Source organism: Odontesthes bonariensis, chromosome 4 (assembly GCF_027942865.1).
Source record: "Odontesthes bonariensis isolate fOdoBon6 chromosome 4, fOdoBon6.hap1, whole genome shotgun sequence".
In the NCBI taxonomy this organism is placed as follows: domain Eukaryota; kingdom Metazoa; phylum Chordata; class Actinopteri; order Atheriniformes; family Atherinopsidae; genus Odontesthes; species Odontesthes bonariensis.
In genome coordinates, this window is record NC_134509.1 from 38,781,245 (window position 1) to 38,808,084 (window position 26,840).

Here is a 26,840-nt window from a genome sequence, read left to right on the forward strand (position 1 = left end):
CAGATGTGCTTAGTGGTCGGTGAACGTTTCTCTTGTGTCCTCGGTGTGTCCATTCTCATGGATGGACTCCATCAACAGACACAGTATGTTTCAGCCGATTCAGCATGTAAAATCTGTGTTGAATTTTCCAGTGAGAGAGCTCACTCTGATTGGCTGTTCAGTCAAGCCAATCAGCAGAGCAAACAGCTCATCGGAGCAGGCAGCAGGGATGACAGAAGCTAACTTAACATGTCACGTAGTCTTCTCTTGTTTATCATCTTCATGATTTCAAAACAAGCAACACCTTCACAACAAGTGGAGGGACGAAAGTGAAGACAACCTGATAATCATGACTCAAGAGAGAACAGCTCTGTGTGACATTACTGAGAAACACAAAGTGCAGGTGCCATATTTACATTCCTTTTACATCTACAGGATCCTCTGTTTTCTCTTCATTTGTAACATATGTACGACTGCCATGTCCTCTTACTTAGACTTCGACTGTACGGCGTGACTGACAATTGTAAGTTGTCTTTGTTGTTTGCTCACATGATTTTTTAAATCCTTAAAATGTCTTCAAGAGATAAGAGACAGTGAAATAAAGGTATATGCTATGCTGCATCTTATAATGCCAATGCAGCCATATTAGATTCAACAGGTATAATAATTATACTGTCAGCAATTTTATATACCCTGATTTTGAAATTGTTTGATGTATTTCATGACTATCATTGTTTCCGTGCAGTAAGATCTATCGCCTCACATTATATGGTATCAGGTGTGTAAATGCATCCTCTGATGCCACTGCACCTTCAGTGACATGAATGGGATCACTGAGACTTTCAGCATCACACTCTCTCATACCCGGCTTGTGTTCGCTAGGCATCGAGCTACATTTGAGCCCTCGGCTCTGCTCCCTTGAAACACAGCCAAGTTTAGGTTCCCTGTCACATTTGATGTTGCGGATGGCTCTTTCTTGTGTCTGACCTCAAATGCTGGGTATGATGTGAAGTGTTCTGATGAAAGATTATGTCATAAATCCTTCGCCCTCGCCAGAATTTGGTTCTCAAACCAGATTGTATGCACGTAGCTGTCATACTTGGAGACACAACAGACTATGGTGGTGCTTGCAGGCTCTCTGTCATTGTTACTCTGCATCAATTAGGTAATCAATATGACTGATCAAGGGTTTCTTTTCAAGAATGTTCAATTTTCATTTACGTAATTGATTTGGTAGGAAGCAGATAGAGAGAATATGTTGAGTTTGGGAAGACAGAAATGTGAGAATCAGTGGTGTATTCCTTGAGAAAATTATTAATTCATTCATTTATTCACTTTAATCTTAATTTAGCACCAATGTTCAACAAATGTCTCTGTCTTCACTCCTCAGGTATCTGGATGGTAACCAGTTCACTAGTGTTCCTCAGGCGTTGGCCACCTTGAAATACCTGCAGCTTGTGTAAGAGACACATGACCAAACATCTACTGATACTGTTGCACACTGCAGACACTGAGAGAGAAAATGCTGATTGTATAAAATGTTAACTTTAATAGAGGGCTTCCATCTATTAGTTTTCTATTCCCGCTTAATCTGACTCATAGTCACGGGGGGGCTGAAGCCTATCCCAGCTGTCATTGGGCGAGAGGCAGGACACACCCTGAACAGGTCCCCAGTCCATCACAGGGCCACAACGAGACAAACAATGTTAATTCAGAATCACCAATTAACCTAACATGCATGTTTTGGGGTGGTGGGAGGAAGCCAGAGTACCCGGAGAGAACCCACGCGTACATGGGGGAACATACAAACTCCACACAGAAAGGCCCCAGCTGGGATTCAAACCAGGAACCTGCTTTCTGGGAAGTGATGGTGCTAAACACCACACTACCGTGCAGCCCTAATAGAGGACTTATTTTAGTGAAATACCATGCATTCATGTTGAAACAGTTGTTTCGTCTCTGCTCTGTTTTAAAATGAGCCAACAGTAGCCCTTATTTACACATCTTTGGGGTTCTTAGACAATAATGGAAGGCATATATTGTCAACATGCAGTCAAGGTAAGCTTCTTGAAGGACATCCCAAAGCTCTTCTTTGGATGTCAGCTGCCTTTTGTTCCGTTCTCTGCCAAGATGATCCCACACTGCTTCAATAATGTTGAGGTCCAGGCTCTGGGGAGGATTCATCCCTCCATCAGACCTGTTACCACTGATTTTCAGTCCACTTCTTGTGTCATTTGGCATAGCTCAGCCTTTTCTCCCTGTTTCCCTTACTTAAAGGGATAGTTCGCCTCTTTTGACATGAAGCTGTATGACATCCCATATTAGCAATATCATTTATTAAGTTTGACTTATCCCCTGCTGCGTCCTGTGAGCCGAGTTCCAGCCTCGTTTTGGCGTTGACGAAGGTAGTCCGGCTAGTTGGCTGGGGTTGCAAAAATAAAGCGTTTCGCTTCTCAAAACAATATGCATTCAAAAGAGTAATACATTTGCATCACAAAATCATTCAACAGAAAAAGTCAGACCTCACAATCGCTTGGCGCTATTTTCTCTTTACCTTTGTATCACTACGGGCTGTGTAGACCGCGCAGACCGAAGTGCAGACCGAGCAGTCCCCTGCTTCCGAGCAGTAAACATCGTAACAGATGCAGCTATCGGCAGGTGGCTGCACACATTCATATGAAGGGAAAGAAAATAGCGCTAAGCGATTGTGAGGTCTGACTCTTTCTGTTGAACGATTTTGTGATGCAAATGTATTACTCTTTTGAACGCATATTGTTTTGAGAAGCAAAACGCTTTATTTTTTAAGCCCCAGCCAACTAGCTGGACTACCTTCGTCAATGCCAAAACGAGGCTGGAACTCGGCTCACAGGACGTCATACAGCTTCATGTCAAAAGAGGCGAACTATCTCTTTAAGAATGGCTTCTTGACAGCCACCCTTCCATGGAGACATCACTTTCAGATCCTGTTCATCTGCTGTAGATAGTTTTTTAGGCCTGACACTTCTTCTTTTGTCCTCCACTTGTCCAGTTTCCTCAAATGTTTTAAGGACACACTGCATACCATGCTGAGATATGCCAAGTTTTCAGCTAACAGCTCTTTGGGAATCACCTTGTTGCTGCAGAAATCCTGTTTTCTGTCTGTCAAACTGTGTTATCCTTGCTGTTTCATAGATGCAACTCAAGAAATGGGAACAAATCATGACGTGTCTCTGTGACAGGCTGCTGGGAACAAAGTGCCTAAAGATCCAGTTTAAAATGGCTACTTTGCTGAGTTGTCTGTTCTGTGTGGACACAACACTGGTTCATCCCTTGAGTTAGAAGCTTTTTTTTTGTGCTTGAATGATTTGTAGGTCAGACTTAAGTGGCTTAACAAAAAAAAAAACATATTCCCCTGAAAATGGTCAGGTTAAAGGACTGGACTGAAAATGAGTGAAAAAGCAGCCAATGTCCACAGAAAAACTTTGAAAGACCTTCAGAAAGCTGGAGAAATATTGCTCAAGACCACTTTAAGAGATTAAAGAAAGTATGGCTGTTTGGAATGTAAATGATCATCACTTTTACTGAAATACTGTAATTACTTTATTTAACATCTTGTTTTCATTTATGTGCACTTAAACCATGGTATGCTGTATGAAAAGTAATACATAATACATAATAAAGCTAAGACCAGACACACATAATAATAAATCTCACGGACAGCTGTAATAAAACCACTGTAATCATAAAACCATCCAGCAGGGGGAGCTGTAGATTATAGACTGAATTCTTAGTGTTACCTAAACTTCCTGCACAGCTCTTTATGTGATCAACATCAGAATGTGTATTTTTAAGGAAAGGAAGGGGTTTTGAAGGGAAAGAAAAGTATTTTCGTTGTGCATAATTCTGTTTTTGTGCATATATGTATTGTACATGATTTAGTTTCAATGCAGCTTTTGTATTTATTGAAATTTACCTTTGCATCTGCAGAGATTTGAGCAACAATAAAATCAGCTCCCTGTCTGATGATTCCTTCTCCAATATGAGCCAACTCACCACACTGTGAGTACACACACACACACTTATTTGACCATCTTTTCTTTAGTGCTCCATAAATGGTAAATATTCACAACCTACCTAACTAGGGATTCCCTGGGGATGTTATCAAAATCAAAAGAGGAAGCATACATGTGAACACATTTCTGCAGATATTTGTATTTCTTGTGTAAATAAGAAAATTAGACCTGAGAGGAAATTGTGGCCGGCAAGAAAAGCCATTGAAAGATTCACAATGATGGTTTGGAGAAGCAGGGTTCACACAGTGTATTTCAAGGGTCTGGCTGGTGAAACGTCTTCCCTCCGAACCGACACAAACCAATGTCTTTCTTTGGACAGTAAAGAAGAAAAATACAACATTGCTTATTATTATTTACTAAACTGTCTGAGTTTTGGTTTTCAAGCATGATTCCAAAAAACGTGGACCACTGTGTACAATAGAGCACAGAAAACATATCAAATGTTGGAAATTAAACATTTTTACTGCTTCCTGAAATATTATATAATCTCGGCTCTGATGGAAACAACACATCGACGAGGAAATTTTGGTGGGGACAACAAAAAAAGTAATTGGTACTAAAACCAGCAGCGAGAGGAACATGTTGCCCTTTTTAAGTTAATTGCCAACAGGTCAGTAACATGACTGGGTATAAAAAGAGCAGCTCAGAGAGACGGAGTCTTTCGATGGCGGTCTAAGCTGTCCATCATTATTGTATGTCCATCTTTAGGTCGTCGACAGCTCTGCATTGAAAACGGACATGATTCTGTCCTGTAGACTGCACGGGCTCTGGAAACCTTCCAGAATGATTGTCTGTGAACACAGTTTACTGTGCCATCCAAAAATGCAGGTTAAAGCTCAATGATGCAGAGAAGAAGCCATATGTGAGCATGATCCTGAAACACTGCCGTCTTCTCTGGATCAAAGCTCATTTAAAATGGACTGAGGCAAAGCGGAAAACTGTTCTGAGGTCAGATGAATTTTAAATTTTATTTGGAAAAAAGGGATCCTGTGACCTTTGAACTACAGAAGGACCAGGACTGACCTGCCTGCTGTCCAGACCATTCAACAAGTGTGCATTTAAAATACAACAAAGAAGACCCAGGGCTGCTGAGCAGCTAGAATCCTTTCCTCTCCCAAAGGTCCAGCAGCTCTCCTCATTTCCCAGATGTTTACAGACTGTTGTTAAAAGTAGAGGGGATGGTAAATATGGACCTGTCCCAACCTTTAAAGATGGGCTGCTTCCATTACATTCAATATGAACTGAAATTCTTCATGAAAAATTCAAATATTTCACTTTCAACATGTGATGTGTTTTCTATCTTCTATTGTGAATTAAATATGTTTATGAGGTTTGCAAATCATTGCATTCAATTTTGATTTGCATTTCACACGGCAACCAAACTTTTATGGATTTGAGGCTGTAGTCCTGCTCTCAATACAGAGTATTTCAATGTTATGTGTCATTATTGTTTTTTGAGGATCCTCAGTTACAACTCACTTCGCTGTATCCCTCCTCTGGCACTGGGCGGCTTGCGCTCCCTGAGACTGCTGTGAGTACACACATACATGCACTCACCTTATCATAGCATAGCTGCTACAGACCAAACCACATCAATGTCTAGCCCCTTTGCTTCATTACAAGCCATTATTTATATCTGTCCCTCTCTTGATGAATTGAGTGGGGCTTGCTGCCTGTCAGTCACAGAGTTTTCAGCTTGGCTGTTAATAACCTTTTCTGACCTACAAATGCATCTGTCTTTTAGCTCTCTCCATGGCAACGACATCTCTGAGCTTCAGCAGGGAATCTTCAGCGATGTGGCGTCCCTGTCTCACCTGTAAGCTCTTCCTGTTAATGTAGCAACACACACTTACATCCATACATAATGACAGTACCAGCTCAGTGTAAGGACAAGAAGGGCTTGTTTGGGTGCGTGTGAGAGTGAGAAAGAGACGCATGTTCATTTATCTGGTTTTATAGCTGCACTCAGATAAAATCCAGCTCTCAGAGGACAAGTGGTTTCAAGTGAAGTGGCAGTGTGGAAGATTGAATTAGCTTGAGAAATCCATTGTTTCCCAATGTTCTATTGATCTGAGGCCTGTACGAGTGTGTGAGTGTGTCCATGCATGTGTGTGTGTCATGTTAGCCCATCTGAGGATCTAACTACGGAAAGAGGGAAGATGGATGATCGGGAGGGTGAACAGAAAAGGGAATAAGGAAGGGACCAGAGGAGAAGGAAAAGAGTGCAGACATGGGGTAAAAAGAACAGTGAGGGAGTATTTGTAATGTTGTCATTTAATGCATGATCATGCTGTAAAATATATTCATGTAACCTAGTCCAGAGCGGAAACAGACTTTTCTCTGTTATAATGGGTGCTCTCTGATTCTTTCTTTAGATTTTCATTTTCCTTCAGATACTTTGAGAATCAACAACAGTCCATCGGTTGATACACAATTAATGACCTCATGTGTTAAAAACAAAAAAAGATATGAGATTTTTTTCCCCCATGAGTAGAGAAATGCAATTGAATATAAGATTCTAAAATCTAAAATGCATACATATAACTGCTCAGAAAGATAATGCAAAAACCACAAGACCTAAAAACATGAAAGGTCATGATGTAGTTTCAAATTCCCGACAAAACCCAGACCCCAAATCTGGAGGTTCTGCACCCATAGGTGGCACTGTTACAATCATTAGAGAGCAGGCTGGTCCACTTCAGAGAGACTGGGCCAAAGATGACTGGAGCACACCGGATACGTTTTACTGTTATTTTATTGTGCAAGCATGACTAACGTTTCGACGCCGTGCGTCTTCATCAGAGTCAAACCATACTGGTATCAAAGCATAGAATATAAAGACATTATTCCCTCCTTCTTTTCACGCATTGGTTAGTAGTGAGGGGTGGGTCTCAAGCAATTGTCCAGTAAGGGCACTCATGAATAGGTAACTTCATCAATTGCAATTTCCATTGTGAATAAAAACCAAAACACCATGAACCAAAGTGCAAAAAACATAATAAAATAAAATAAAATAAAAATATATACATGACAGACTCAGAGAAAACTGGATAGGCATAGTTCCTCATTTAGGCCATGTGGCTCAACAGTATTGAGGGTATAGATCCAAAATGCTTCCCTTTTTAATAGCATCTTGATTAGGTCCCCTCCTCTTTGGGGAGGTATGATTTTTTTCGATTCCCCAGAATTTCAAAGATGCGCATGAGCCGTGATTTGCCTGGATGTAGTGGCGCGCTATCGCATAATCCAAGTTTTTGTTGCGTATAGCAGCTTTGTGTTCAGCGATTCTCAACTTGAGAGGGCGTTTGGTTTGGCCCACATATAGTAGTCCACACGGGCATTTCAGAATGTAGACAACGTGTGTGGTGTTGCAATTAATGAAGTTGTTGATATTAAAGCGTTTGCCCGTGTGTGGATGAGAGAAGTGTTTTGTGTCGGAGGAGTTGGAGCAATGTGTACAGCGACCACATCTGTAGAACCCTAAAGGTGGAGTTGACAACCACGTCAGCTGTTTGGGGGTGGTGGTTGATGTCGTGTGTACTAGTCTGTCTCTTAAGGAACGAGGGCGCCTGAATGAGACTAGCGGGGGTTCAGCGCAGATGTCTTTTAAAGCAGGGTCAGACTGTAGGACATGCCAGTGTTTGTGCACGATGCTTTTTACTTCCCCACCCAAATTGGAGAATTCGGTGGAAAAACAGAGCCTTTGTGCAGAGGCGCGCTTCGTTTTTGACAGGAGGCTTGATCTGTCAGTTGTTCTAGCCCTCTGATAGGCTGAGGCAATGTCATTCTCCGCATATCCGCGCTCACGGAAGCGGTGCGTCATTTCCCCTGCTTTCCTGTCAAACTCAGTTTCAGTAGTACAGTTTCTTTTTAGCCGTAGGAATTGTCCAATCGGGATGTTTTTGAGCAGTCTTTTGGGGTGATGGCTATCTGCTCTAAGGAGCGTATTCCTGCTAAGAGGTTTTCTGTAGATGGTACTTTCGAGGTCTCCGTTGGCGGTTTTGAGAATCGTTAAGTCCAGGAAGTGAATCTTGTCGGCTGAATGTTCGCTGGTGAACCTAAGAAAGGGGGTAGTGCTATTGATGTAGTCCATGAAGTTGTTGAGTTGGATTTCATTACCTGTCCACAAGAACAGACAATCATCTATGTACCTTTTGAACAGAGGGATGTAAGGCAGAAATATGTTGTTTTCAGAGTTAAAAATAAATCTCTCTTCCCACAGTCCCATTACCAAACAAGCATACGATGGTGCGAAGCAACTCCCCATACTCACTCCCTGTTCCTGTAAATAATACGCTCCAGCGTATTGGAAGTAATTTTTTGTCAAAATGATTTCAACCAGTGTCAAAAGGAATGAATTGGGGGGTACCGTATTTGGGGATCGGGTGTTGAAGTAGTGTGAAAGAGCATCGATGCCAGCTGTGTGGGGAATGCAAGTGTATAGGCTCTGCACGTCAATGGTTACCAGTCTGTATTCATCCTGGCATTTAAACGAATCCAGAATTCGCAAAACATCGGTCGTGTCACCCAGGTAAGAAGGAAGTTCAGTTACATACTTTTTCAGGAAGAAGTCCAAGTATTGGGAGAGTGGTTCAGTGAGACAGCCAATGCTGGAAACAATAGGTCTTAAGGGGGTTTTCCAGAGACTTGTGGATCTTGGGTAGCCCATAGAAGACCGGGCATATAGGGTGTTTCACTGTCAGAAAGTCTTTTTCATTTTCCGTAATCCAACCCCTAGAGTGTGCTGTTGCCACTAGTTGGTCAATCGCGCTTTTGTGCTGGTCCAGTGGATTCGCAGAAAGTCGTGTGTAATGTGTCGCTTCATTCAGCTGTGACATTATCCCTTTGTTGTACTGTTCTTTGGCCATTACTACTATGGAGCCTCCTTTGTCGGCTGGCCTGATGATTATGTCGTCCCTCTTTTCCAACTGATTAAGGCATTTTATTTCCATAGCAGACAAGTTCCCTCTTTGTCGTTGTGTCTTGTTGCAGATTTTGGAAAAGTCCTTTTCAATTAGGTTTCTATAGGCAATAATGGAGGGGTTCTGGTTGGAGTAAGGTGTAAAAGTGGATTTTGCTCTGAATGGTGTAACTTCTCTAGTGATGGCTGCTGGCGCAGACTCAGAATTGCGCATTACTGTAATGGGGTTTGTTAGTGCGTTTGGTTTACTAGAGAAAAAGTGCTTAAGGTGCAGTGAACGAATAAACTTAAATGTGTCCACTTTGAGTTTAAAGGGATTTATAGTGTTAGTGGGACAAAATGATAAGCCCTTACTCAATACTTCAATCTCAGCTTCGTTGATCTCTAGTCCTGAGATGTTGATTACGGTCTGTAATGTTGAGACTGGTACATGGTGCGTGGGGAGCGACGGGATGGCTCTGGTGGGGGCCCTCTTATTGCCGCCCCGCGAGCCCCTCCTCGTCCTCTTCCTCTTTGACGGGGGGGCTTGGCGTTGGCCAAAAAAGATCTCCTGTCCTGGTTTGTCTCTGCGTCACTCGTGTGCGGGGACTCCCATTCGCTCGCGGAACTGGAGAGTTGGTCTTTGTTTGGTTGGCGCGTGGCGCGTGGCGCGCGGTCTTCGGAACGTCCTCTTTCCTTCTTTTATCCAGTCATAAACATGGCCATCAGTGTAGTCCTTGGTGTCCCTTTCGTATTTCTTGATTTTGTAGTTTTGCAATTCCGCTTGGAATATTTTTAGGGATGCGTTAATCTTGTTGGAAATGGTGGTGAAGGTGTCCGCGTCCGTTTGTGCCTTCATCTGCATTTCCGTTTGGTGGATTGAAGTAGATGTCTTTTCCCTTTCTGTTTTTGTCTTCTCGATCAGCAACAGCATCAGGTCTAGGGAGCATTTGTTCAGAATCTTTTCCCACTTTTGCATAAATTCCGAGTCGTCTAGGCCAAAAGATGGCGTTTTCTTCATTCGAAGCCCTCGAGGGATTCGTTTCACTCTCCAGTATTCAGAGAGCGTAATTGAATGCCAAAGTAACCTAATGTCTCTTTTCTTGAGTTCTTCTAACTCTCTGGTGAGAGACAGCGTATTCGGCTCTGGCGTTCTGATGATGTCTTGGAACATTGAGTGCGGTAGTATTATCTCCGCACCTTGTTCTTCTGTGTATGTCAGAGTCTCAGATCTGTTTACTGTAGTTGCATTGATGGTTGCAAAGGTATCCATTTTCGCGAGCAGCAGCGTGAAGGAGCTTGTCCTCGGTAGTCTCCGGAGTTCAACTTGGGAAAGGAGGTCACTTGCGCTCTAGCCGTTTTGGTGCTCACAGTCTAGGACTGTAGTCAGTAGAGAGCAGGCTGGTCCACTTCAGAGAGACTGGGCCAAAGATGACTGGAGCACACAGGATACGTTTTACTGTTATTTTATTGTGCAAGCATGACTAACGTTTCGACGCCGTGCGTCTTCATCAGAGTCAAACCATACTGGTATCAAAGCATAGAATATAAAGACATTATTCCCTCCTTCTTTTCACGCATTGGTTAGTAGTGAGGGGTGGGTCTCAAGCAATTGTCCAGTAAGGGCACTCATGAATAGGTAACTTCATCAATTGCAATTTCCATTGTGAATAAAAACCAAAACACCATGAACCAAAGTGCAAAAAACATAATAAAATAAAATAAAATAAAATAAAAATATATACATGACAGACTCAGAGAAAACTGGATAGGCATAGTTCCTCATTTAGGCCATGTGGCTCAACAGTATTGAGGGTATAGATCCAAAATGCTTCCCTTTTTAATAGCATCTTGATTAGGTCCCCTCCTCTTTGGGGAGGTATGATTTTTTCAATTCCCCAGAATTTCAAAGATGCGCATGAGCCGTGATTTGCCTGGATGTAGTGGCGCGCTATCGCATAATCCAAGTTTTTGTTGCGTATAGCAGCTTTGTGTTCAGCGATTCTCAACTTGAGAGGGCGTTTGGTTTGGCCCACATATAGTAGTCCACACGGGCATTTCAGAATGTAGACAACGTGTATGGTGTTGCAATTAATGAAGTTGTTGATATTAAAGCGTTTGCCCGTGTGTGGATGAGAGAAGTGTTTTGTGTCGGAGGAGTTGGAGCAATGTGTACAGCGACCACATCTGTAGAACCCTAAAGGTGGAGTTGACAACCACGTCAGCTGTTTGGGGGTGGTGGTTGATGTCGTGTGTACTAGTCTGTCTCTTAAGGAACGAGGGCGCCTGAATGAGACTAGCGGGGGTTCAGCGCAGATGTCTTTTAAAGCAGGGTCAGACTGTAGGACATGCCAGTGTTTGTGCACGATGCTTTTTACTTCCCCACCCAAATTGGAGAATTCGGTGGAAAAACAGAGCCTTTGTGCAGAGGCGCGCTTCGTTTTTGACAGGAGGCTTGATCTGTCAGTTGTTCTAGCCCTCTGATAGGCTGAGGCAATGTCATTCTCCGCATATCCGCGCTCACGGAAGCGGTGCGTCATTTCCCCTGCTTTCCTGTCAAACTCAGTTTCAGTAGTACAGTTTCTTTTTAGCCGTAGGAATTGTCCAATCGGGATGTTTTTGAGCAGTCTTTTGGGGTATTGGCTATCTCTGAAGTGGACCAGCCTGCTCTCTAGTGACTACAGTCCTAGACTGTGAGCACCAAAACGGCTAGAGCGCAAGTGACCTCCTTTCCCAAACTGTTACAATCATGTTTGTGTTTTCTCTAATTCTTTGAAAATGTCAAAAATCAAAATCCTTTCAACACTATCTTTTCTGAATTTATTGACATCTTTTGATCATCCTCATGCACTGAAAACATTTTTTACATTTATTTCCTCAATTTTCTGAATAAAGAAATTATTTGGTTATATGTTGGTGAAAATTCTTCCAGCCATCCAGGACATGGTAATCATAGGAGCTTGAAAAAGGGCAACTGGACTTCTTCTTCACCTCTCATCTTAAAGGCTCTTCAGTTCTGAACTAGATGGTGGGGAGTATCAGCTTATAAGCAGAGAGGGTCGTGACCAATGTGCATGTCGTTAGACTCATTATCACCTCTGAATTGTCAACCTGCCTGAAAAGAAGGGAAGAACACCCTCAGAAATGTGCGAGAGTATGAAAGTCTGTCAAGAAAGCTTGCAGACTACAGGAACCACCTGCGATTTAATCTGAGATGCAGACAACACAGTGTCATCCCCATCAGTGTACGGCTTAGCTCTAATATTAGAGGTCACAGAGCAGAACAGATACTGTTGAAGGCTCAAAACTAGCTTCTCAACGAAAGAATAAGGTCCATTTCAGGGTTAGGATCCATCATACTCCTGATCTGTGTTCTGTTGAACCTCTGCCTCTCCACCACCTGCCCTATATTGCCAAAAATGAGTTCAGAACTCTGTGCAGGCCAGTCAAGTTCTTCCACACCAAACTGGCTCATCCATGTCTTTATGGACCTTGCCATGTGCACTGGTGTGCAGTCATGTTGGAACAGGAAGGGGCCATCCCCAAACTGTTTCCACAAAGTTGGGAGCATAAAATTGTCCAAAATCTCTTGGTATGCTGAAGCATTCAAAGTTCCTTTCACTGGAACTAAGGGGCCAAGCCCAGCTCCTGAACAACAACCCACACCATAATCCCCCCTCCACCAAACTTTACACTTGGCACAATGCAGTCAGACATGTACCGTTCTCCTGGCAACCGCCAAACCCAGACTCCTCCATCAGATTGCCAGATGGAGAAGCTTTATTCGTCACTCCAGAGAACGCATCTCCACTGCTGTAGAGTCCAGTGGCGGCGTGCTTTACACCACTGCATCTTGACCCTTTGCATTGCACTTGGTGATGTATGGCTTGGATGCAGCTGCTCGACTGTGGAAACCCATTCCATGAAGCTCTCTACGCACTGTTGTTGAGCTAATCTGAAGGCCACATGAAGTTTGGAGGTCTGCAGCGATTGACTGCAGAAAGTTGGCGACCTCTGCGCACTATGCACCTCTGCATCCTCTGACCCTGCTCATTTTACGTGGCCGACCACTTCGTGGCTGAGTTCCCAATCGCTTCCACTTTGTCATAATACCGCTGACAGTTGACTGTGGAATATTTAGTAGAGAGGAAATTTCACGACTGGACTGGTTGCACAGGTGGCATCCTATCACGGTACCACGCTGGAGTTCATTGAACTCCTTCTTTCACAAATGTTTGTCGAAGCAGCTCCATGCCTAGGTGCTTGGATTTATACACCTGTGGCCATGGAAGTGATTGGAACACCTGAATTTAATTATTTGGATGGGTGAGTGAAAACCAATATAGTGTATCCCTAGTCTGCACTTTCCTTGAAATGCTTCAGAACCGTCAAAAGAGATACTTTGGATACATACCGCCATGTTTCAAATAAAATTTAAACAGACAATGATATCTCAGTTTTACATATGTGATGTCATAGCTTCAACTTGTGAAAAGATTGTACGTGTCTTTTAAATGATGCAGTCTTCTCCTCTGAGGATGCAAACCTGCAGGGTTCCCTACTACTTATGTGTTATATGTTTTAAAGAGCTTGGAGGTCAACAAATGCTAATAGTTCCAAACCTGCAATCTGATTGGACCAAGAGTGCTGCAGAAGGAAGTATTTTCCAGTGTTTTTCCTTCTGACTTCTAATTATTTGGCACCATTAGAAACCATGCTGGTGCCTTTACTACAACAATATGGCAGAGTCACCTAAAGTGGGCTGTTTCATGTGTTGATAAGAACTACCCTGAAAAGCAATATTGTTTTTTAAAAAATATTTTGTTTGAGTTGAAACCTAAAGTCAGTAACAGTCACAATTTGTCATCAGAATTATAAATAAATTATTAAAAATTCCGACTTGAACTAAGACAGTAATCATTAATTCTCTATGAAACAACTATGCCTGTGCAGAGCTCCTCCGTGCCTCACCGAGCTTCTGGTGGTTTTTTAGAAGTCAGACCCAATATGACCTAGATGTGACAACCTATGAACATCAGTTCAGGACTTTTCTCTGTGTGTCTGCTGTTAAGCTTGTCCATGATGATGATCTCATCCCTTAAATCAGTAGATTTGACACAACACTGTATGTGAGGTCCCAGAGCTCCACCATGTGGCCCTGAAGTTAAGTGCACTCGATTTTAACACACCCTGTTCTTCTCTCTTTACTCCTGTTCATAATATGAACGTATGTTCATGTGTTTGCATATATATGCAGAAAACAAAAAAACACCGGCTTATGCTACTTGTCCATTTGATTTGGAGTATGAGATGAAAAACCGTAAATGGGTCCCAGATCTTCATGAGCTACCTCCTTATCACAACAGCACTTTTGGAGGGGAGACAGGGGAAACACAGATCCTTTCTTTCAGATCTCTGTTTCTTTCTGCAGAGCGATCGGAGCCAACCCGCTGTACTGTGACTGTCGTCTGCTCTGGCTGTCAGACTGGGTGAAAAGTGGCTATAAAGAGCCTGGAATCGCCCGCTGTGCTGGCCCCCGTGGCATGGATGGCAAGCTGCTGCTCACCACACCTGCTGACAAGTTCCAGTGTCTGGGTAAGCTGACAGAAAGGAGGACACCTGCAGATCTACATGAAACAAGCTTTAGTTTCATGTCTTATACTGATCTTCCTTTGTAGACTCTGTTGCTAGGAGAAAATATTTGCTCTGGTGAGTGCCTTCTTAATCAAAGTAACCTGACGTGCTGTTTTAATCTGTTCGAATGATGCAGTAATTGTCTGTTTATAGGAATTGTTGTTAAGTTGATGGTCTGATTCTGCCATTTGATTTTTAAAATGATCTGAGAATAGCACCCACTTATTTTTGCTTCCTTATAGACTGTATTTAATGTGAGGTTTTTAGTCTGTATGGCCTTCATCGTTGGTGGCTGTTACTCCCACACACTCGCAGCTAAAGACGTTGTAGTGCAACTTACTTTCAACTGAGAAGTGAAGGCTTGAAGAAACTCTATTAAAAATGTACTTAATCAGATTATGATGGGGACAGATGTCACCTGAGAATATTATTGCTCTCTTATTTGTTTAAGACACACAGGTCTTTCATTTATTTTTGGAATAAGTTTAATTTTTCATGATTAGTGCTTTGATGGTCAACTTCTGCAGTTTGCTCAGTTTTGCAGTCTATTTCCAACTATGTTATTATTTTTAAGGTATTATTTTTGGTCCTAAAAATTCCTTTTTGTAACAAATCATTCAATCGTTTTTCATGTGTCTTCTGTGCATCTCCTCATCAGTGGTGGAAGCTGCGCTGATTATGCACATATAGGATGTCACAGCTTGTGACAACAGCTGACTGGGTCTTGCAGTTTTATGCAGACTTGGTTTATTTCCAGTAGTTTGACACATCTATCCTAAAAATGTTGGAATCTCCTCTTCTTTTCCCTTCACTTTGATATCCTACAAAGAATGATCTTCTTTTTAATGTTGCATTTTTAACTTACTTTTCCTCTGTTATATTCATTGCAACTTATTGTAGTGGCTCACATTTGGAGTGTCCTTTCCCTGTTGCAAATCTCCACACAGGTGAGATGTCAAAGCGTATGAGCTACATAGGCAGTTGGAAATGTTGTCTGTGCACAATAAAAATAATTTAAACAAGATTTAATTAGACATGCATCATGCTGGTGCACAACCTCATACCACATTTTTGAAGCGGTAAGAAAATAAAAAATTAATAGATAGTCTTTATTGTTGTTGTACAGTCAACAGTACACTGAAATTTCCCATGCTACTTCCATAGTGTCAGACTGAGATGCAACAACCGATAGTTTAAACAACAATTATATGTAACTTGTTATTACTTGATTAATGTAAATATAGTTCAAGTTTAATCATGTGACTCCAATCTCACAACAGATGTGTTTACTTTGCATCCCATTCGCTGCTGTATCACAGGATCATGGTAATCTTTGGTCCATTGGCAATTTCAGTCTCAGTTTCACTGTCAATTCAATTCAATTCATTTTTATTTATATAGCGCCAAATACAACAAATGTCATCTCAAGGCACTTAGATAATAAAGTCCAATTTAAGCCAATTGGAATTCAATTAATTGTAATCATAATTATTCATAAAATAATCAATTCGTTCTATTCGTTCTATCACACTTTCTACAGATTTTTCCTCCCCCCAGTACCTTAAAGTTCAATTGATAATTGATTTATTTATTTTTTATAATGATTTTCAGGGCGCAAAATGATTCTGTCATTGGTCCGCCCTGCACTTGCATGTTCTCACAAGGAGCATCTTGCATACATTGTATCCCTGTCAATCTCTTTGTTATGTGACTGACAAGTTCTTAAGATCCCTTGCAGCAGAGCTATGAAGTAACTGCCTGTCAGGACTCCTCAGGCGAGCATTGCCTTTAAGCCAAAACCGGAGTGATGTGGAAAAACCAAAATGAAGAGGATTATATTTCTAGTGGTTTTGTCCCAGCAGGGCAATTACATGTGATAAAAAAAGGGTAAAAACCAAACAAAAAAACAAAAGAATTAGAAATTATTAGCTAAGACAAAACTAAGTATTTTTTCTCTAAATGCTATTTAGGAGTATCTATGAATAAATAAACAATGATAACATTCATTGTGTGTTCCACACCACTTTTAACTGTCACATTTCTCCGGGGAGTTGAGTTTGTCGTCTTTGTCTCAGGGTTTTACAGCTGCCTTAAGAGATGCTAAACTTGTACACTGGTCTGTGTGTGTGTGTGTGTGCGTGTGTGTGAGGTCAGGTCCAGTGGAAGCATCTGTGCAGGCAAAATGCAGTCCATGCATGTCTTCCCCTTGCCAAAACCAGGGCATCTGTCAAGTCCACCACACACAGCAGTACATTTGTACCTGCACGTCCGGCTTCACGGTATGCTGCTATTGAAAGAAAATCCACCCTCTTTTAGTTCCAACGGTTTTACTGATCAGGATATGAAAAAATCATCCGGTGACCTCAGATGAACAACAATACGTGGCATATTACACTTTGTCTGTTTTTTATTGAACAGAAACTACGGGATGTAACAGAAGCAGCCCACCTCATGAAACAACAGCTTGTGAAACCACCTTTAGCAGCAATGACTTGAAAGCGTTTATATTATGACGTTATCATTCTCTTACATAAGTTTTTTAAATCATTATTGTATTATGTCCTGAGACAAAAAAACTTTAGAATTAAAACAAAGTGTAATTTCTTTTTCACATGACTTCACGTGTGAAGGTCTGTGTTGTTGAAAAACTCGTATGATCTCGCTTGTGCATGAGTCTGCCTGGGGCAGCCCCTCGTTTAATTTAATCAGTATTTGCCCCTGCAGTCCCACAGTATTATAGCAGAGTTAAAGCTGAGCATTTTGAAGCACTCATCCAATATATTGTGTTTGCATGTTGTCGGTTATTTTTTTGATCTTACATCTGACTCTGTTAATCCCATCTGATTGCCAAGCCGACCTTCTCTTGTGGTGTATGTGTGTGTGGTTTCCAGGGTAAACACTGTGAGGCTCCAGTCGATGCTTGTGTCAGCAATCCCTGCACCAATGGAGGAACGTGCCTGAGTGATGAGCAGACAGGAGGGTTCAGGTAACAAGACTTCTGTAATTAAGAGAAAAGAAAAGAAAAGAAATGTCGGACTGTCAGTTGTCACTGAAACTATTTAGTCTGCCTGGATGGAGCTTTTTTGTTTGTTGGTTTTTGTCCGGATTCTGGCCAGCTTGAAAGCAAACTGTTTGAATAAAAATATTTGTTTAGAAAAAATGACAGAATCTCAATATATGATGTTGAGTTAATAGCTTGTCTACAGCAGATCTTTGAGATTGATACCTTGCAGTAACAGTAAGATTTAGAAGTAGACAGATTATCTTCAGGTGTCACTATACAGTATGTTATCTTACTTTGCAACTTATACATAATGTATGTTAAACTGCTGTTACTAATATATGATATCATATCAATATATCAAACAAGATAAGTCCTGCAGTGGATGACTTCATGTTTCATGGGCAGTTACGTGAATATCAACAGTTCTAGGACAATCTAAATGAGGATTAATGTACGGATAAAAACAGCTGTGGAATGATATCATCTTTCTTTGTTAGTGTGTGTGCTTGACTGGCCTGTGTGCTGCCATGTTGGGTTGCATTTTTGAAAGCTAAATTTCTTGAAATGGGGGATTAAATGTTAATATGTTAACAGAACATAGAATTATTTTTCTACTATACATTTGCATTTGAGTACTTCTGAACCACTATCAGGAGTTGTGCCACAGTGAGAGTTCATATCATCCAAGTAGAAAGTGATAGATTTCATAGGATTGTGTTACGTGGCATTTAGTCTCTGTAAGCCAGATTTTTGTTTGCCAATAAATTTTTGGACATTTTGGAAATGTAGGTTTATCAACAAGTGTCTGTATTTAGTAACTGTTGTCTTTATAGTCAAGAAGTTTCTCATTATTCCTATCAGCATTATTTATGTTCCTGTCTTCTTGTGTTTAGTTGTGCATGTACATTTGGTTTCCATGGCACCTTTTGCGAGGTGAACATGGACGACTGTGAGGACCATGGATGTGACAACGGTGCCACCTGTGTTGATGGAGTTGGAAACTACAGTTGCTTGTGTCCTCCGTTCTACACAGGTACAACACTCCCTGGGATTAAGCTGCCTTCATGCCTTTAAAAAATAACACAAGGCTGATTGCTTCCAAACAATCTTGTCTAAAAAGACATACAAACTATCTTACATAATCCCCGTTCCTCACCTCTCATTCTCAGGTCTGTTTTGTGAGGAGGAAAGTGTTTGCTCTCCAGGTAGAAACCCCTGTCAGCATCAGTCCACCTGCATCAGCAGTCCTACAGGTTCCAGGTGACAATGCACGTGGACGTGCACGCACACAAACACACACACACAAACACACACACACTTACCTCTCACTTCATCATTTTCACACTCAGCAAAGTTTGAGATAAACATATAAAAGTAGATTTTGCTGAGGTCTGTGTTGAGTCTCTGAGGTTCTGCTCTGTGTGTCATGTAGCACTTTAGCACTTTAGCATATACTGTATGTTTTTAGTTTCAGGTGTGTATGCATCCCAGGCTGGGTCGGGCCAGACTGCAGTATTGATTATAACGAGTGTGTGGATCATCACTGTCAGAACGGAGCTCAGTGTGTCGACCATCTGGATGGCTATAGCTGTGTCTGTCCACAGGGATTCAGGTACTGGCAGCTCTGGGAACAGATAGATGTTTATGAACACAGGGCCACTGTTGGTGCTGGGCAGGGCAAACTTAGACATGGATTAGAGTTTAAACATTGTGCCCAATAGATATAAATATTCAAATACAATGTTCCATGCAAACCACACGTAGTTAAATAACCAAAATGTATTAAAATTCTGGTTGTTGTCTTTTTCTTTTACTTTTGTCACGTTTTTGTTTATGCTTTGACCTGTCATGCATTTTTATCAACCTCTCAGAATATGATCAAAATTTCTCTAAAAGGATGTTGACACCATGTCCAGTGTATTCACTTATTGTGTTCCCCTATAATATACAGTATATAGCATGTAAAAAATATAGTCAGTTTACCAATGCGAGTAAGCACATCAGTGTATTTCTTCGATTTGAAGACATTTCTGAGTTCCAGCCGATGTAAAGCCCTTCATGAGTTTTTCTTGATCTCTCCAGCGGTGAGTTTTGTGAGGTGGCCACTCTGCCCCCGTCACCCTGTCAGCTGGTTCAGTGTCAGAACGGCGCCCCCTGTGAGGAGAAGACGGGGGCTGCAATCTGTCACTGTCCACCAGGCTTCGAGGGTCAGAGCTGTGAGAAGCTGGTCAGCGTTAACTTTGTTGACAGAGATTCTTACGTGCGGCTTCAAGACATCAAAAACTGGCCTCAAACCAACATCACGCTGCAGGTGAGGACACGCACACGAGCCGATGTCTGGACACAACACAGCTTGAAAAAAAAATCCAATTCCAGACACAGCACACACTCCCTGTTATTGATATGTCTGTGTTTTTACGTGTTCCAGGTGTCAACAGCAGAGGAAAATGGTTTATTGCTCTATAATGGGGACAACGAACCAATTGCTGTAGAACTCCATCAGGGTCATGTGAGGGTCACCTATGACCCTGGGAACAAGCCTGCCACCACCATCTACAGGTACACATACACACCACATGCACACACACACGCATATACATCCTTTGTAGCTTGCTGCAATTGAATTGTCTGCTTGTGTGAAAAAAAACACATGCACATTACTGAATGAAAGTGCTAAATGTATACAGAAGCTATAAATGAAATGTAAATAAAGACCGCCTATTCATAGTGTATGGGCTCCTCAGACTTTACAAAAGAAACAGTACAACTTTCCAACTGTCAGTGTTAAAGGCATAGTGTTGATATGGTGATTTGTTTTGTGGGTTCTCTGCTGTTGGGCCAATGAGACAGTCTGTAGTTGTAGCTGGTGCATCATTACTAAAACAACACATTTTTTATTAGAGCTCATTACTTTCATTAATTTAAATGAAAAAAAATCCTGGTCATATACTGGCAGATAGTTAACATATATCAGGTGATAAAGTACATCAGCTCCATTGGTTTAAAGGAAGGAATAAGTGAATTGGTAGTGTTGAGTAATCTGGTATTTTTCTGTGTTTAGATCAAAATATTTAATGTCACACTCCAGCCAGTAACTGCAGGTTGATTAGTATGTTCTCATCATCAGATTTGGAAAGTTGATAGCTGGTAGCCCAGCAACATGGCTCAGAGTGTGTTAATCCATGATTTGTGTTGCTGCTCAGAGAGAGAAAGTGTAGTTTGGGATCATGGACACACACACACACACACACACACACACACACACACACACACACACACACAAACTCACAGTCTTTGAGGATACCGTTTTTTTGTGCTAAGCAGCTGCAGAGACTTTGAGGTCTTGAGATAACACAAACTTTAGAGAGAGCAGCTCATTACAAATTGGTGTTTCTTCACAATCCATTCCAACACGAACCACATTGGCAAAAAAAAAAAAAACATCAGGCTTTGTAAGCCTCGAATTCATGGCATGGCTTTTATAGTTGGTTCAAAAAGTTTTCATACCCTTTCAATTTTCCACATTTCCTTTTGATTTAGATCAATCTTAGATATTTTCCTATTTTTCTCATCACAAATCTAAGTATCCTTTAAAACGATTGTCCTACCAGTAGAATCATCCAAACCCAAGCAGGATGTTTGTGTGCATAGGCACTTTTAAGCTCTCTCCTGCTTTCGACTTTCACGGTTTTCTTGAAACCATCCCTGTGTATTGTTGGTGGTAAACTCTGGCCGGTCATCTTGTTGAAATAAAATGATTTTGCCCCAGCTTGAGATCATGAGCTCTCTGGAAAAGGTTTCCATGCGCTTGCTCTGTTGCAGAGAAACATCTCCATAGAATGTTTGCGTGTAAGTGATGTTCTGATCAAATTAACATTAAATAGTTTGGCCACAAATCCGAACAGGATCTGAACAGAGTGTGAAACCAGAGTGTGGCTGGTTTCACACTCAGACCCTGTTCGGATTTGTGGCCAAACAATTTAACATTAGTTTAATCGGATGAAAGGGTTTTGCAGCAGTCCCTTCAGACTGCTATGTGTCCTTTAGAGAGGTGTCGCCTCTGGCTACTCACTTTACTACAAAGGTCTGATAGAACGCTGCACTGATGCTTATCCCTCTGTAAAGGCTCGTGTATACTCTCGCAGCAGTGTGTCGCAGTGAGCTTGTCGCAGACACGACGCAGTTATTTTTGATTTATGCCTACTTTTGAAGCGCTGTCTGTGCTATGTTAATCCCACGCCACAACGCAAGAGGGACAATCACGAACAAGCTAGGATTGTGGGTGTTACGGTTACGGAGGTCATTCAACAACAATGGCGACTGGACGAATGCGCACTTTGATTGAGATGCAGCTGATCGATCTAGAAATAGAAGAAATATTGCTACTACTGGAGCTGGCAGAGAGGCGAAAGAATCGTCACGGTTAGCACGGTAAAGCCTGATTCTTACTCGGCGCAACCTCGCTTTGACCCATTCTTACTAGCTGGTCGCAAATGGTGCAAACGGTCACGTGACCCAAAATTCCGCCACGCCCCCCGTTGCAAGCTAAAAAATCCTCGCGCGTCGCAAGGGCGCGCACACAACTTTTTTTCTGACTTCGCACGAGCTCAACCGGAAACAGCTGACCAAGAGAAAGGAAACATGAACACTGCAGAGACCGCGGTGACCGAGAGGGTGCGCCTCTACAAACATCTGTACGACACGTCTATGAAGTTACACTGGGACAACGTTGTCCTTTGGGACAACGTTTGACAAAGTTCGTCTTGTTGCAAAGGACGAACATTCCACCTTCTCTTCTGTTTTTGCCGCAGCCGCTTAGCTCTGAGATACATATACAGTTCTACACCCAGAGTAAATTCATTCCGCATCCGCATCAGATGTGCCAGCCTCTGCTGACGTGACACCACAGGTGGCATTGTGTATGCTTTCTTCGTATGCTTTTCTTCGTCCGGTTCTTCAGCTTGTTTCCTCAACAGTGACGCCCGCTGGTCTGGAGAGAACTGCAAATGTGACGCATACTCGGCGCAAACTGCGCTTATGAGCTGAAGGAACTGTGAAGGGGCTGGCGCTTTCGATGACGTCATTAATGGTTCTCGAGCCAGAACAGTTGCGCGGTTGCGCCGAGTAAGAATCAGGCTTTAGCGTCACCATTAGCCGGTTAGCAAACCGGAAATACGCATAGTGTAGAGCGGATGTAGAGTTGACCAATCAGAGGTCTCCTTTCTCTCCTCCCTGCGGCGATGTCTGCGGCACTGTCTGCGGTGAGTTACAATTTTGGGGAGGTGCACCAGAGTGTCTGCGTAGTGTCTGCGTAGTGTCTGCGTAGGGGGCGGGGGCATGTCTGCGTTAACTGCGACACACACGCAGACGACCTGGTTTCCGACCATAAATCAGGCTTAAGGTTCATACATCTTGACAAAAACTCTTGATAGTGAGAATTAACTTGTGTTACATGTCTGACCAACATTCCTCATCGTTTGAATGGGCATTCTGAACTTATAATAATAATAATAATAATAATAATAATAATAATAATAATAATAACAATAATGAATCAGTTTTATTTGTAAAGCACTTTAGGACAATCTCAAAGTGCTACAGTGCAAGTCACAACAAAAGATAAACGCAATCTGTAAACATAAAAACAAGTAAAATCCCACCAACACACAGGAAATAAAAGCCTAAAAGCATTGTGGATTTAAAAATCAAAATGTTCTGAGACTCTTTGTAAAACTTTACACGGTCTGTGGAGCCCTCGGGTTGTCAGGGAGCGTGTTCCACGGTGTTGAGTGACGGAGCAAAAAGCCCAGTCCCCCATTGCAGGGGTGGGTGTTGAAAGAAAAGGGTGATGGTGCTGTGAGGAGTTCTGTCAAGTATGGGGGGGGGCATTGCCATGGATGCATTGGAAGGTGAGGAGAGAGACCCCGTACTCAATGTGAGCGGACATGGGGAGCCAGCGCAGTGAGTGGAGGATGTGGGTGATGTGCTCTCTCATCAGGATCCCAGTAGCACTGTTTTAAATGTAATGCAGCTTTTGGATGCTTTTGTTTGGCATCCTGATGAGAAGTGTGTTGCAGTAAACTTCTTCCGTTTTTAGAAAAGATTTCTTGTATTGTTCCACAGACGTGTGCCATGATGACACAGTCCTGTCATAAGCTCGACAGACAACTCTTCCAACGTCAGGCCTTTATTTTCACTTTGACATATGCCTAAAACTGATAATTAATGTACCCAGATGCGTTTGGATTGATAAGAAAAAGGCTGGAAAGGGTCTGAAACGTACCTGCACCCTTTTATTGACCCTTTCTATTTTGTACATTTAATAACTCTTCATTGCATCTTTTCTGTGGAGTGCTGAAACAGTGAACGATGGACAGTTCCACACAGTGGAGCTGGTGACCTTTAATCGGATGGTGAATTTGTCGGTCGATGGAGGAGAGCCGACTTCGCTGGATAGTCAGGGTCACAGCCAGCCAGCGATAGCAGAGGCCCCTCTGTATGTGGGAGGTAGGAAAGGGTGGTGGTGGTGGTGGGGGGGTGTTACACTTCTCTTCAGACATAAATATTTCAATTGCTTGTGCAGAAGTTTATGGATTTTTCAGAAAACACTAATGATTGTCCGTCTGTCCAGGTATGCCTGAGGAGGTGATACCAGCCTCTCTGGGACTTTCCTCTCAGACCCTCAACATGTCCAGTTTCCACGGCTGCATCAGAAATCTTTACATCAACCACGAGCTGCAGGATTTCACCCGTAGCCACATGAAGCCAGGGGTAGAACCTGGCTGTCAGCCCTGCCGTAAACTCTACTGCCTGCATGGCATCTGCCAACCAAATACTGCACAGGTAGAAAAATACTGGACGACATACTGTATGAATAACATCAATGTTTTTTTAAAAGTTTAATCATTTATTAATCAGGAGACAAAACATTTCTTTGGTGATGAGTAGAGATGGGAATTGATAAGATTTTTACGATTCCAATTCCATTTTCGATTCTGCTTAATGATTCGGTTCTTTGTCGGTTCCCTTATCGATTCTCATTTGGAGAAAAAGGACAACAAACCGGTCGATTAGCATCAACTTTGTTTAGTTTAGAAGTAACACGAGTCATGACCTTACAAACCCAACAACGGTGAGATCCACATTGGTCTATCATGGCCTGGGTAATTTAACTCTTCCCTGCTCTGGTGAAAGGAGAAGCTGGAGGTAGACGTGAACTGGGGGTAGTACCACCAGCCTCTGGCTCTGAGCCAGTCAGACTCTGTCTCTCATAATTTCATCTAAATGTAATGCCTGAGAAGGCATTCATTTAACCTTAACCGTTACTAATAGCAGGTTTTACAATGAGGCAAATGGCGCTAACATCATAGGCAGTGTTTGTTAGTTAGTTAGTTACCTGCAGTGTTAGCCGAGGACATGCTAACGATGCTAACGATGCTAACGTTGCTAACGTTGCTGGGTTCAGATTCACCAACGTTAGTCCGGAGCACTTTGCAAGTTGCCCTGTTGTCGTCTTTTTTAGGGATGTCTAACCAAACTTTCGAGCGTTTGTACCGTTTGGGCGCCATGTTTACTGTTGACTGCTGGCTGCACTGGACTCGCCACGCAATGTTGCATGGTGACGTCATTCGCGCCCACTGGAATCGATAAGGGAATCGTTTGCAAAATCGCCAAACGATTCCAAGGAATTGAAACACTGGGAACCGGTTTTCAACAAGAACCGGTTTTCGATTCCCATCCCTAGTGATGAGCACTGTTATTTAATTTCATACGGCACATTATGGTTAGCAAGTCAGGCGGGTGAGATCAGAGCTCTGCTTTCTTTTGACACAATGCAAAAGCAGGAAAGTTTGAAGGAAAACAGAGTAACAGAGTTAGAAGGGGACAAAGCTGCTCCAGCTGACACGCAGTTATTTAAGAATTAACATTTACAAATAATGAGTAAAGTAAATGCGTCTCGTCTCTCAGGGGCCCCAGTGCCACTGCCAGCAAGGTTGGACAGGACAACGTTGTGACCAGTCAATAACAGAAGGCCTCACTGGACCAGATGTCATCACCATGGAAACTGGTGTCAGTCTGTGTGATGTCAGCAAGTGAGAGTGCTTTCACATGTTGCTAATCAGGAACTTTTCTTTCCTCTTTGCAATAAACAAAAAAGCCTCAATGTGACTTTACAAATCCTGTTAAGACCGAAACTCTCTCTGTTTTTACTTCCAGGTGTGTGAAGGGTGTGTGTGTGGTGTTGGATGCACAGACTTACCGTTGCGACTGTGAGAAGGGATATCGGGGAGTGCTGTGTAACCTTCTGGAGGAGCCGGCAGGTTCGTGCCAGGGGCGGCAGTGTCTGCATGGCCATTGTCAGAAGACGGAGGATGGAGAGAGCTGCGTCTGTGAGCAGGGATACACTGGAGAGAGCTGTGACATAGGTGACATGAGGGGTCGGCGGAAGGATTTACTGTTAAATGGTGCTCAAAAGTTTACAGACTATTCATTTTCCTAAACAGATAAATGCATTAGAGTTTTTGTTTTTGACTTAAATCTAAACAATGGAGGTGGCTGATGTGGATTAGCACTTGATGAGCTTTTTAAAATGTATCTACATTCAAATAACGCTGAATGCATGGAACATGGCCTTGATATGTGTTATCCAGATTTCTGCTGGCAGCTCCTGAGAAGTCTGAAAGGCAAAGTCAGCAGACCATTGTCTGTAAATGCTAAAACTAGCATTTGGGTTTCCAGGTTAATGCATTACTTGTACTCTTTTTAAGTGGTATATCCATGTAACTGGTATTAAACTGCACTCTGATCTAAGTTCTTCATAAGTCTTTCAATCATCTTGGTAGAAAAACTGCCAACTTAGAACTGTAATGATTTATTTGAATGATAGACTCAAACATTTAACAATTTATCGTTATAAATGACTGTTGACTTTATGCATATATTGCTTTCATTAAAAGTCATTAATTTTCTGATCAACAAATTTTTTTTTTAACCACTACTCAGATGTACTAACTTTGAAATAGATGCTGCCTTCGTGGATTTGGAGTTTGTCCCAGCTTTTGTGCCTCGTCTAAATCTCAGTGGATTTGTTAAATTGTCTCCAGAAATCAGACATGACAGTCAACAGTATGCACTGGCAGATGCATCTACTTCATTTTGTTCAATTCAATTCAGTTCAATTTGTATACTGCCACCGCAGCAAAAAGTCTTGTTCCATACTTGTTCCATGACATAGGGAGAAGAGTTCTCTTTTTGAAAATGTTGCAACCTG

General features: G+C 42.2%; 1 protein-coding gene across 2 annotated transcripts in view; it reads left to right on the forward strand.

The window, feature by feature from the left end:
- slit1b (slit homolog 1b (Drosophila)) overlaps positions 1-26,840 on the forward strand; it is a 92,479-nt gene that overhangs the window by 60,545 nt on the left and 5,094 nt on the right. For both annotated transcript variants that reach the window (XR_012769647.1, XM_075464181.1), the window contains exons 22-37: positions 1,370-1,438; positions 3,946-4,017; positions 5,491-5,562; positions 5,776-5,847; positions 14,363-14,526; positions 16,720-16,844; positions 17,457-17,551; positions 18,463-18,602; positions 18,739-18,829; positions 19,038-19,181; positions 19,652-19,880; positions 19,998-20,128; positions 23,922-24,076; positions 24,201-24,412; positions 25,538-25,662; positions 25,787-25,995. Coding sequence is in view for 1 of the 2 variants with exons in the window: in XM_075464181.1 (XP_075320296.1) it covers positions 1,370-1,438; positions 3,946-4,017; positions 5,491-5,562; positions 5,776-5,847; positions 14,363-14,526; positions 16,720-16,844; positions 17,457-17,551; positions 18,463-18,602; positions 18,739-18,829; positions 19,038-19,181; positions 19,652-19,880; positions 19,998-20,128; positions 23,922-24,076; positions 24,201-24,412; positions 25,538-25,662; positions 25,787-25,995 (2,105 nt within the window). In the remaining variant the exon portion in view is untranslated. The remainder of the gene's footprint in view (positions 1-1,369; positions 1,439-3,945; positions 4,018-5,490; positions 5,563-5,775; positions 5,848-14,362; positions 14,527-16,719; positions 16,845-17,456; positions 17,552-18,462; positions 18,603-18,738; positions 18,830-19,037; positions 19,182-19,651; positions 19,881-19,997; positions 20,129-23,921; positions 24,077-24,200; positions 24,413-25,537; positions 25,663-25,786; positions 25,996-26,840) is intronic.